At 57.3% G+C, this 11,658-nt stretch overlaps 1 protein-coding gene across 2 annotated transcripts; it reads right to left on the bottom strand.

Moving 5' to 3' along the window:
• Positions 1–6,144: 6,144 nt before the first annotated feature.
• On the bottom strand, positions 6,145–10,957 carry PTMA (prothymosin alpha). Of its 2 annotated transcripts, none has more exons than XM_036912265.2 (5): positions 10,741–10,957; positions 8,045–8,116; positions 7,700–7,793; positions 7,152–7,225; positions 6,145–6,890 (listed from the first exon to the last, which is right to left on the bottom strand). In XM_036912265.2, the coding sequence occupies exons 1-5, from the start codon at positions 10,783–10,785 to the stop codon at positions 6,843–6,845; spliced, it is 333 nt and encodes a 110-aa protein (XP_036768160.1). In that variant the 5' UTR covers positions 10,786–10,957; the 3' UTR covers positions 6,145–6,842. The 2 variants fall into 2 exon arrangements, with proteins under 2 accessions (XP_036768160.1, XP_057359419.1); XM_057503436.1 differs by having other exon boundaries at positions 7,700–7,796.
• Positions 10,958–11,658: the final 701 nt, after the last annotated feature.

An 11,658-nucleotide genomic window follows, 5' to 3' on the forward strand; every position in this document is an offset into this window, starting at 1 on the left:
ATTCAGACCATATTGCCTCCAAGTACAGGAATGAGCATCTCCTGAGGAGAGATGCCTACTAAGAGGCTGACTAGTAGAGAGGCCAGCAAGCCCTCAAAGCTCACCAGGGGGCAGTGTTGACAAGAGAGGCAGAATTGTAGAATCCACTGTTTGTAGAATGGCCGCACATGGAACCCATTCTCCTCAGCACCTTCAAGACTAGGTGACTTCCCATCATCATTATCCCCAGGCAGGCCACGGCCCCAGGCTCCATTAGAAACCACAGGAGTCAGAGTTGGGACATTGACAGGAAACTGGTCAGAAGGACCCAGAGAATAACTATGTGGGAGGGAGTATAAGTGTCCCTAGGATACAGAATAAAGGTTCAGATGAATTTCTGGGTCAAAAAAGTATGTGCACATTTTTTGGGTCTTGATAGATAGGACCAAATGCTTTCCAGAAAGGTTTGTACCAGTTTCACCCTTTGTTGTCCCCTAACCTGCTGACACCAGTCACCTCCTGGGGTGTGTTGATGACAAGGGGCACTGCAGTAAGCACAGAGCCCCAGAACATGGGCAGCTGAGGGAACCTGCATGAGGCCTTTGCAGGGTGCTATGAGCCAGACAGTGGAACTGGTTCCCAAAAGAATCCTTCCCATCATCTGTTTAGTTCAGCAAATATTCCCTGAGGCCTAGTGAGGGTCCTTGTTGTGCAAGGTCAGCTTTTACTGGATACTTATGTCCTTCCATGTGTTAATAGGCTTCCCGTGAAAAAAAATGCAGGTCAAATAAATTTGTGATGAGCTGCATGTTAAACCTTCCTCTTGAAGACTTGGTATATTTAGAGACCTAGTGAGTTCTGCAGAAAGAGAATCCTCTTAACATTGCTTACCCCAGCCCTTTGCCAAACAGAATGACTCTCATTTCTCAGGCAGTCTGCAGCAGAGGGACAGTTGGGAGGCACCAGGCAGCATGAGGATGGGGGTCTCACCACGTATCCAGGAGCCTCACAGAGCAATCAAGTTAGTTCAATGAGACTGTGTTTGGCTGCAAGGCATGGGTGGCAATGCTGTAAATTAGTAATCCCAGAAGGTCAGAAGACAAGAGAGCGCTGCGGGCTGGAAAAGAGGGAACAGGGGACCCCAGGCAGGGGATACAAGGTAGGTAGCTCAGATGACCCTGGGCCAACCCAGCTGGAAGTAAGTCAAGCAATGCTGTTGAGAGATGGACCATGAGCCTTTTCTGAGGCCAGTTTATTTCCCTCTGTTGTAAGAAACCTGGAAACTACACCAGAGAAGTGATCCTCTGCTGTTCCCCTCCCTCCTCAAGCTGTCTGTTCATGGAGACCTGGTTGGCCTTGGAGACTAGAGCCCTGTATTCTCTCCTGTTTACTAGTGTGACTCAGAGATGACAGACCAGCTTAAGCTAGGAGGAAATTCACTGACTGGCATAAATGAAAAGTACTGAAATCCGTCTAGCTTCAGGCATGGCTAGCCCCAGGGGCTGAAGAAATCTTATCAGAATTGAGGGTTCCTCTGCCTCTTGGTTCAACTCTGCTACCTGTGAGGGCTACAGCCTCTGCCTGTCACTCAGCTGCCTAAACTGAAGGCCCAAGGCCCAGGCCCAAATTTCTTCCCTTCCCAGTAATTCTATCAAAAATCCCACGGCTCACTCTGATTGGATCAGCTTGGGTCATATGTCAGCTCTGAGCCAATCAGTATGGCCACAGGGGCCCTCAGGGTACTGACTAGCTAGGACTAAGTCACATATTCTGTCTCCATAGATCTTGATTGATAGTGGGGGAGGGGAAGTTCTCCAGGAGACAAACTGGACACTGTTTCAAGAGATTATTGCTGAAAGAAGGTTGATAGGATGGCTGGTGGTGGCAAAAACAACATGTCCCCTGGTACCTTTTGAAATCCTTACTAGCAGCTCATTCCTGCAAGGGATGTGCTCCCTGCCATGAGCCTAAAAGCCAGGCCCCAGCATGGGTGCATATGAAATGAGGTTGTCTCAAGTGACCACCTGGCACTTCTTGTCGCTATGAGCAGCAGCCTTGACCGAGGGCTCATGAGAATATACAGCCTCCAAGCTGGGTCCCTTGGCTATGCTCAGGACTTCATGGAATCCACATCAGCCACTGGCTGCTAGGCCTTCTTAAATAATGCATGTATCATTCACACAGTATGTGATATCAATGTCCCAGGTGGCCTTAGAATGTTTCAGCCATATTTCCTAATTTGAGCTTTTATTACCTCTCTGAACTCAGAGCAAAACCTCTGAGTGTAGGCTGAGGTCTCTGCAGAGGAAAGCCTGCAGACAGCCCTGTCCCCTTCCCTGGCTGGTCCTGTCCTTGCTTTCAAAGGGCTTGGGGTTGGGGAGAGGCAAACAGCCACACTACAAAATTGGAGTACCCCATGTGAAGCTGGGACCGGGGTTTCTATCACCAGGAAGCAGCTTCCACCAGGAGGGGACCACAGAGTGGCTAGGGGCTTGAGGCAGGCAGGGCTGGCCTGCATCCAGGACACAGGAGGCCACAGAGGCAGCCTGGCAGAAGTAGACTGGGCATCAGAGCCCTGGATCTAGGAGGCCTTTGGCCCCCTGGGCCCGGATGGCAGTGGAGTTGAGGTGGAACCAGATCTTGGCATTCAGGCCTCAGGCAGCCTAGCAAGCAGTTCAGAGAATACCAGGGAGTACAGCTGGAGGCCCCAATTTCAAGCAGCCAAAGGCCCTGGGGCTGTACTCAGGTCAGTGGCCACTGTAAGCAGTCCTGCAGTAGGACCCAGGGATGACCAAGAGCTGGGCCTGCCCTAGGAAGGCATTGTCCACACCAAACATTTAAATGGAGTTAAGCAAAAGGACTCCCAGGGGAACTGAATCCAGAGAAAGCCCATTACTTCAGAGGTGCCCACCCTGACCTCAGCTGTGGCCCTGGTGAGGCCTAGAGTCTCCCCTCCAAGAAAAGAAGGGCCAGATCCCTGGGATGGGCCAAACACCTGCCTAGAAGGAAGGTTTGGGAAATGACCACTGCCTCGCACATCTCCCTGGGATTCCAGCAACAGAGAGGGAGGAAGGTCTTGTTGGAGGTGGGAGGGGTTGAGGCTGCACCCCCCGGGCCCAGGGCCTCCTGAAGAGCTCTTTCCTGGACTGAGCAGAACCTAGGGAGCCTCCTGCAGTTCCTCTATGTCCACCAGAGGGCGCGCGTCCCTAGCAAATCTTACAATTTGGGATACTTGGGTGGCCCTGTCCTTGCCCTTGGAGAGGACTGTGGAAGTAGGATGGAGGAGACGCTGGACCCTGAGGACAGGTCTCCAGGCAGTGACAAATCATATGCTGGGCTCAGGACTAGAGGAAAGTGGGTTCCACTAAAGGGAGCAAGGGCTGTTCCAGAACAAATCTTTGGTGGATTAAGGCTGGGCTGCTGGGACAAACGGTGCTGTGAACTCAGCGCAGAGGTGGGACCCTAAGAAAGGCAGCTCTGGGCCTGGGCCAAGCTTCAAGCTCGTTCCCAGTATGCAGAGATTTCAGCCCGTCAAGTTTCAGTTACTTGCCCATATTAACGTGGCTGCCATGTCTGTCTGCACAAGGCTAAGCTTCTCACCTCCTTTCTGGGAATTTTGGAGGTAATAATTCTGAGAAGGCCACACAGCCCGAGGGAGCTGGATTAGACCAGATCCCAGCTCTGCGCATCACCTGCTATGTGGTCTTCTCAGCCCCCTTCTCCCACCCTAGAGACCCACCCTGAGCTCTGAGTAACATCTGCAGGACTGAGCTGCCCTGGGAAGCAAGACAGAGCAGCTAGACTTGCCTAGAGATACCAGTGGCCCAGCCTGTGCAAGCCACATGGCATGGGCACACAGGGTCAGGGAGTCCCTCCTACCAAAGCCTCTCTCTGACCCTGACCCTGGCAGTAGTTTGGGGACAGCTGAAAGGGAGATAGGCTGCCTGTGGCCTGAGCGACCTAGTGAGGACACTCCACACTGTCCTAACTCCACACTCCACAGGCCCCAGCCCCTGTGAAGGGCAAGGTCCTCCCAGACCACAGACGGAAGGGAGACAAGGTGTAGAATGGTGTCCCACGCCAGGAAATGTCCTGCCACATTGGGAAGAGAGGTCTTGTCTCTCTTGCTCCTTTCTGGATCTCTGGAGCCTAGAATAGTGCCTGGCAGAAAGCATTTGGTATGTACGCAAACGAGTGAGCAAATGAATGGAATGGACAGAATACTTACCATGTGCAGGGAAATGCGGTAAGAAGTGGCCCCTGCCCTCGGTGGGGGGCAGCCCAAAAACAGTCAGGTAAATATACAAGCAAAGGGAGAGAACTGGGGCCTTCTTCAGATCAAGGCTGGGGGAGGCCTCTCTGGGGAGATAATGTCACCCTGAGACCTAACATGGATTGAGCCAGAAGTCTAGGAGTCGGGCATTCCTGTGGCAGGAACAGCAAGTACAAAGGCCTGAGGGAGGGTCAACCTTGCCATGAACAGGGAGGCTGGTGGCTGGTGAGCAACTGAGGCGGGGCACTGGGAGGAGGGAGACGACCCTCATCTTGGAGCTTTAGGAAGCCTGTCTGCCATCAGGTGCCCTTATCCCCATGTGCAGAGCACCCTCATCTGTGGCCCAGGATAGTAGATTGCCCTACGTAGATTGTGAATGGATGCCCTGGTTAACACTGGCATCTTTCAAGCCCCCCACTGTAGGTGTCTTGAAGACAGATGATTCTTTAACACAGATGGTGGGGGCCTGCAAGGGAAGGAGGGAGGGTGGAGGTGCAGTGGGAGGAGGGGGATAGGATGTGGATGAAATACCCCACAATTTCAGGAGGGGCTGGGTCCCACGGTCTCCTGTGATAAAGCAATGTGTGTCCCCACCGTCAGTTCAAAGGTAAGGCAAGGAACCCCCACACGGCCAGAATGGGGGGGGGGGGGTGTGCACAGCTCCTCAGTCCCCACCCCTCTGCCCACAGCCACCCTGCTTGTGGGACACTCAAGGGGCACTCCAGGTGGAGGAAACTGACCGTCCTGAGCCAGGATCTGTGCCCTCATTCTAACCTCCCTTCCCTTGTGCCCCATGAGTGCACATCTCACTTTGACCCCACGACACCAGAGGCGTCTCTTGACCACATTCAGAAAGGACAAAGGCCAGGGTTGCCCAGCGAGGGGCCAAAGTGGGAGCAGGACCTAGGTCTTTACTTCTCAAATACATGTCCCCTATTAGTCCTGCAACCTCTCCACCTTGCATCAGAAGCCCATTTCTGGCACCTCACTGCTGGAGTTTCAACCCTCCCCAACCCAAGACAGAGCTCAGCTGTCTGACAAGGGGACACACCATGGATGTTATGCAGGGGCTTCTGCCACACAAGCTCACCTGTGGACCCCAGGCTAGGTACAACCCGGAGTTCTTCTTAGTGGGCTCTAGGTTACCTCCACTTCCTGATTCCTGAGGTCACACCCTCAGCTTTCCTCACCTGTCACATGTTTGAAAATCCAAACAGCCCACCTACATCTCCAACTATGCTCAGGGGGCAGGGAGCCCCAACCCATTAACCAAGGTACTGTTTGTTGGTTTCTTGAGGTCAGAGCTTGGAGAATTAGGACAAGACTGCACAAGTGCCCCAAAGTCCCAAGGGACCAGAAGTGCCACTTACCACCAGGGGAGGCCATTCGGAGGCTCTGCTAATTGTCAAGCCGTTACCCCACCCCACTGCAAAGCGAGGTGTGGGTCTTGGCCCTGTGCTTATTCCAACCGTGTCACCCTCCGCCTCAGGTTCCAGTCGGGCAGCCCCTCATGTGGCCCGTTCTTCAGGCCTGGGGCTGTGGACACCTCCTTCCATGGCACCCAGTTCCACTTGGCTATCGATGATGTGACCTTGAGAAAAGGTTCTTGGGGTGCCATCAGGGACCAACCTGGTAAGCAGCTCCCACTCCGGCCAGTAACTCGTGACCCTCACCGTGTCCCACTAGCCAGCTGCAGCTCAGTCCCTGACCAACCACAGCCACCCTGCTGCTCACAGTGCACACCCATCCCCTCACCCAAACTGGTTATTTTCAACCCACTGCCACTGTCCCCAGGAAAGACAGCTGAGCCTAAAACCAAGATTCTTCCCTACTACCCTTGCCCCTCTCCAGGTCTGAAGTGACTGAAACAGAAAAACCAGGCTTGAGACAGCTTTGTTAGAACAACTCAGCAAAATAAAATTCCGGTTTATTGTTGGACAACATTGTTTCACACATACATCAAACAGGCCAAAAAAAATAAACAGCAACTTCATAGACAAAAAAGGAAAAAAAAGAAAACCTTTTATCTTTGGCCTTTTTAACCATCTCATACAAACCAACTACTTATAGTACAGCTAAGTACATACACAAAAAAAGTTACTGGAATGCTCGGAATAAGATTGTTTTTTTGTTGTTGTTTTTGCTTTTTTTACAAGGTTTTTTTTCTCCTTTGAGATTATAATGAACATGGTCACACCACAAGTAAAGTCAGAAATAGGACAGAGAACGCTCCGGAGGCTGGTTTGGTCATCTGAGATCATTAAAAATGGCTGACCCCTAACAATATGTACAAAAATATAAAATGTAAATAAAAAATACAAACAAATTTTCCTTTTTAAAGTACTTTTAAGAAAAAAAGCAGGGCCTTGGAAGTTTTGGTTCTTTTTTCCTCCCCTGTTGCAAATTCACGTTGTGGTTTTGGTTGAGTGGTGGAGAGCGTGTGTCATCTGCGGGTGGCACTGCCCACGGTGGGTGGGCGGGCCGGACTCTCTACTCGAAGGTGACCACGTTTAGATTCTGAGACGGGAAGTGGAGGGTGAATAGGTCACGGTGGCCTTTTTTTTAAGTTTAACTTTTCCTTTTCTGCTGTCTAGTCATCCTCATCAGTCTTCTGCTTCTTGGTGTCAACATCATCATCCTGGGCAGGGAGAAAGATTGTGGAGGACTAACCCACCTCTCCAGTCCCAACTAGGCCCGACTGTGACCACCTCAGCTCCCGCGGGCAGTTCCAGAGGCCTCCGGAGCTCTGGGAAGCTGGACCTACGTCCCCTCCTGTTCCTGCTCAAAGTGGAGCCACTCGGAACCACACACTCCCCAACTAAGTCCCATCAGCCCCCAGTCTCTCCAGCTACAGAGCCCGAGATCCCGAACTCCTCCCCTCCCGCGAACCAGAACCCACCTCGTCGTCTTCAGCTGCCCGTTTGCCTGTTGCTGCCTCAGCCTCCTCATCTTCATCTCCATCCTCTTCCTCACCTGGAGAATCAAACCCCAGGTAAACTACACTGCTCTTCCTGAGCCAACCGAGGAAGGTTCCTGGTACTCTCCCACGCAGGGGCGGCCAGGGAGGGGTGGGGGGACCCGGAGCTCCTCCTGCAATCCCCCAGGAACAGATTTGCCAGGGCAGTGTCCCTGATCTCTGCTCCCTGTCGAACCGGGAAGCCAGGGTTCCCACACCCTCCACGCAATCGTCGCCTTCAGAGAGAAGAGGTCCCAAGGACCTGCACACAGATCGGGGCATGGGGGGGGCTCTCCCACAGACTGAATGTGAGGGTGTGGGGCACAGCCTCCTGCCATCAGCCTACAAAAAGGTCGGTCCCACCTCCACAGACACAGGACGTTGTAGGTGGTCCACCAGCCCCACCCCTGGAAGCTCCCAATCCCCTACTTTGCCAGACAAGGCCAGGGAAAGATACCCCAAAAGGGGGGAGAGACAAGGCTACTACTCACCATCACCTTCCTCCTCCTCCTCCTCCTCCTCCCCGCCTTCTTCTTCTTCTTCATCTACCTCATTGTCAGCCTCCTGCTCCCCATTTTCCTCATTCTCCTCAACAGAAAACAGACCCGGTTAGTAAGGAGGACAGAGCAGAGCTCCTGCCCGCTTCCTTCCCCCAGGCCTTGCCCTGTGCTACTACGGCCCCAGGCCACCCAAGAAAACCCTCTTCAGTTAACGCCCCCTCCCCGCCAAGGCCCCGCCGGACCTTGACACCAGAACTGGCCTAAGCCCAAAATTGAGAGTAAGAGAACCTCTGGGCCAGGAGCTGCTAGGGAGTCCTAAGCAGGGCGAACACTTACAGCATTCCCATTAGCAGGTGCGTCTCTCCCATTCTCTGCCTCCTCCACAACTTCCTTCTTCTCTTTCAAGTCCTTTAGAAATCAAGAGGGGGAACCAGTAAGTCTCTGGGCAACCCAGGGCTGACAAAGGGGCCCAGGACTAGTTACATATGTAGCGCTGGTCTGGATGTCCTTAAAACAGCCGCACGGTACATGTGCAACCAGTGCAAGGAGGCGCCACAGTAGACCGAGTGTTTCAGGGGGTCAGCACTTTGTGACTCACCCCTTATACACACTTGGAGAGGACCCACTGTGGCTGTTCCCGCTGCCCCCTTTTTTCATGTTTCTTAGGAAAAGAGCCATGTGGCACCCCGACCCCAAGCTCGTCCAGCCGGGCGGACAGGCCGGGATCACTTTTCACTCCCGCACACCTCAGCACGGATTGGTTCCCAGCCCGAAGTAGCTCCACCTCCCAAGCCCTCGGGAGGCAGCAGTAGGCGCCATAAACAACGCAGCCGATAGGAGGGTCCTGCCGCTGCGGGAGACGTCCTCTGCGGGGCTAGCCCGGGAAGAGGCGCAGAAGGCAAACTCGGGGAGGTCACCTCACAGCCACCGTCCTCCAAGGCCCGGGCGGCGCTGGACCCGGCAAGCGCCTGTCTTCAAACCCAAATCCCTCCACTTCTCTGGGACAGCTGTCCCAGGTCGCGAACTCGCTGCCTGGAAGTGGGCGCGGGCTCCGGCGACAGAGGCCCAGGCCCGCATCCCTCCCATCTGGCCCACAGCCTAGCCTCTCGCCTGTCCGCGCGGTGGCTCTCAGGGTTGGTCGGGCTGCACCGCGCGAGAACCTCAAAACCCTCTAACTTTTCTCACCCCGCGCGGCCAGGGCGGCCCCCAACACAAACGAGCATCGAGAAACACGGACGGGAAGGGCAGTCCAGCACGGACCCCGGGGCACCTGTCGGCCCGGTTTGCCCCGGCCGGCCGGCCGAGAACCCCAGCGCCGCCCGCTCCCGCCCCCTGGTGGCCGAGGCCCCGGGGAACGGGTGGGGGCGGGGAGGTGGCGGCGCGCAGGCGCGCAGCCCCCGCCCGGCGGGCTTTGCGCGCGGGCCTCAGCACGCACCGCGCACGCGGAGCACGTGGCCCCGGGCCGCCGAATGCACCCCCGATCCTAGGGACGCGGAGCCTGGGAGCTCCCGGGCCCCGCTGAACGCGAGTTGTGCGTCAGTCTTCCCGGGCGTCCCCTGCTACCCCCTTCACCAGGCCGGAAGCGCATGCCGGCGTCTCTGTATTTGGCGGGCAAAGTCCCGCGGGAGGCCACAGTTAAGTCCACAGAGCCTTCTCACTCCCGCAACCCGAGGCCGTCGGGGACGCGCTCCACGGGGCTATTTATTTACTGCCCCGGCGGTTCTTAGGGGGAAGCAGACGCGGACACTCGTGCTGGGAGGCGGCCGACTCCCCCGCCCTCCCCATCTAGTTCCCGGTCTGGGCCGAGGTAGCCGGCGGGAGCCCCTGCGGAGATGCGATTCGCCAGCTCTGCTCCGCCGGGGGAGTCGCCCCTGGGAGAGAGCCATAGGTGACGCCAGGGGCACAGAGGTTAAGGAGACGCCAAGGTGACTCGCGTCCCTTCCTGCAGGGGCACGAGACAGGCGCAAGAACCGAAGATCAAAAAAGCCGGTCCGCCAGAGTGCCACGCTCCCGCCGAAGGCTGAGGCGCTGCCGGGGAGGGCAGCGGAACGGACACTGCGCGCCTCAGCAGAGCTGAGGCAAACGCTCAGAACCTCAAATCCGAGGGCAAAACACCGGGCCTCGGCACCCGGCTTAAACCCGCAACGGGCCGGGCCAGCCGCCACCGCAGTTTCCGTTCGCCCGTGTCGTCCTCGGCGCAGCCGCGCACACGGTACTCCCGGGCAGCCGCGGGGGGCGCCCATCGTCGCCCCGGCGCGCCGCTCCTTCACTTTCCGTTTCCTCCCCTCCGGCGCGTGGGCTCGCCTCCTCAGCCAAGCCCGGCACCGCTAGTGAATTATTGAAACTAGGTGGCTGCTCCCTGCGCTCTCCCCCGAGAACGCCCACCCCCGCCTCCCCGAAGGCACCCAGGGCGGTCCGAGACCTTCCACACCTGCGCGGAGACAACTGACGTCGGTCGCGATCGGCCCGCTACTCCACTGCTTTATCAGACTTTAGCACAGACAAACGTCCTCGGACCCAGTGCAAGGCTCCCCACGCCGAACAAAGAGCAGCGCAGCCGGCTGGCGCTCGCCGCGGAACCACCTTCCCGCAGCCGGCCCGCCGCTGCACACGCGCCTCCCCCACAACACTTCCGATTACAAACGCGCTCGAGTTTCAAAGTTATTTTCGTGAGCTGTGCGGGCCGACGACCCCGAACCCGGCCCCTCTCCTCCCGCCGCCGCTCAGACGAGTCACAAACAAGTTTCGGGAGTCGTGGAGCAGCCTCTCCCGAAGCCCTTCCAAGCTTCGCGCCCGCACCCCAAGTCCCCGAGGGCGTCCGGCCCACTCCCCGACGGGCTTCACGTCTGCCCGCAGCGCTGCCGGCCCCCTCCCCCGCAAACACAAAGAGTGGGCTACCGGGGAGTCCAGGCCAGGGCCGAGCGGGCTCCCGCGGGAGGGACCAATAGCGACTCGGGGCAGCCCAGCCGCCGCCCGCCAAACGCCGCTCCGGCGGCGCGGGGACCTCGAAGGGGCGAGGCGTCCAGCCTCACCTTGGTGGTAATCTCGGAGCTGGTGTCCACGGCCGCGTCTGACATGATGGGGCACGCCGGTGATCCGAAGCAGTGAATTTGAAAGAAAGCGAGAGTTAAATGACTCTGGCGATGAAGCTGCTGGAGTCCGCGGCGGCAGTGTTGGAGGCGCGCGGCAGAGGTGGCTGCGGCGAGCGGGGAGCCGGACACGGGAACAATGCAAAGATGGCTTTTCAGAGCAGCCAGTGGGGAACTCACGCGGCGCCAGAACCTTTAATATAGATTAGTGGGCGGCGCTCGTCCTCCCTGCCCCGAATGCTACTGGCTGAGCGCAGGGAGCGGGCGCTCGCTCATTGGCTCGATTCCGAACAATGGGCAAGCGTGCTTAAAGCGGCAGTGCCTTGGTGCGTCCCGCGCTGCGCAGTCGCCGGCAGCACTGTCATTCAAGGCCTGAGTTTGCCAGGTCTCGGCATTAGCTAAGAGGGGGAGGGGCGCGCGAGCGCGCTCGGAACGCGCGCTCCCGCCGCTGTTTTGCCGGGGCCGCTGACGCAGAAAGCCTAAGCGCGGCAAAACCGCCCTCCCCCGCCCTCCCCCTCCTCGCGGCTGCTCGGAAAGAGGAGGGAGGAGGGAAGAGGAGGTGGTGGGGCCCGGCGCGCACGACGGCTGCCAGGGAGGGGGAGGGGGTGGCCGGGTGCTGGGCTCCGCTGGCCAGGAGCGGTGTCCTGTGCAGAGCCCGCGGAGATGGCCTCTCCCCCGCGCTTAGACACCTTCGACAAGAATTGCCCCAGCGCAAGTGGGCAGAAGCCCCAGCACGACCGAAGAGGGCACGAGGCTGAAACCTGCGCACCTGGGCCGCCCCGTCTCTCTACCATGTCTACCCCCTGTGCCCATTCCCGGGTGCCCCTAATCTTTGGGGAGGTGACCCCGTCGCCCGCCAGC

Source organism: Manis pentadactyla, chromosome 6 (assembly GCF_030020395.1).
Source record: "Manis pentadactyla isolate mManPen7 chromosome 6, mManPen7.hap1, whole genome shotgun sequence".
Classification (NCBI taxonomy): Eukaryota; Metazoa; Chordata; class Mammalia; order Pholidota; family Manidae; genus Manis; species Manis pentadactyla.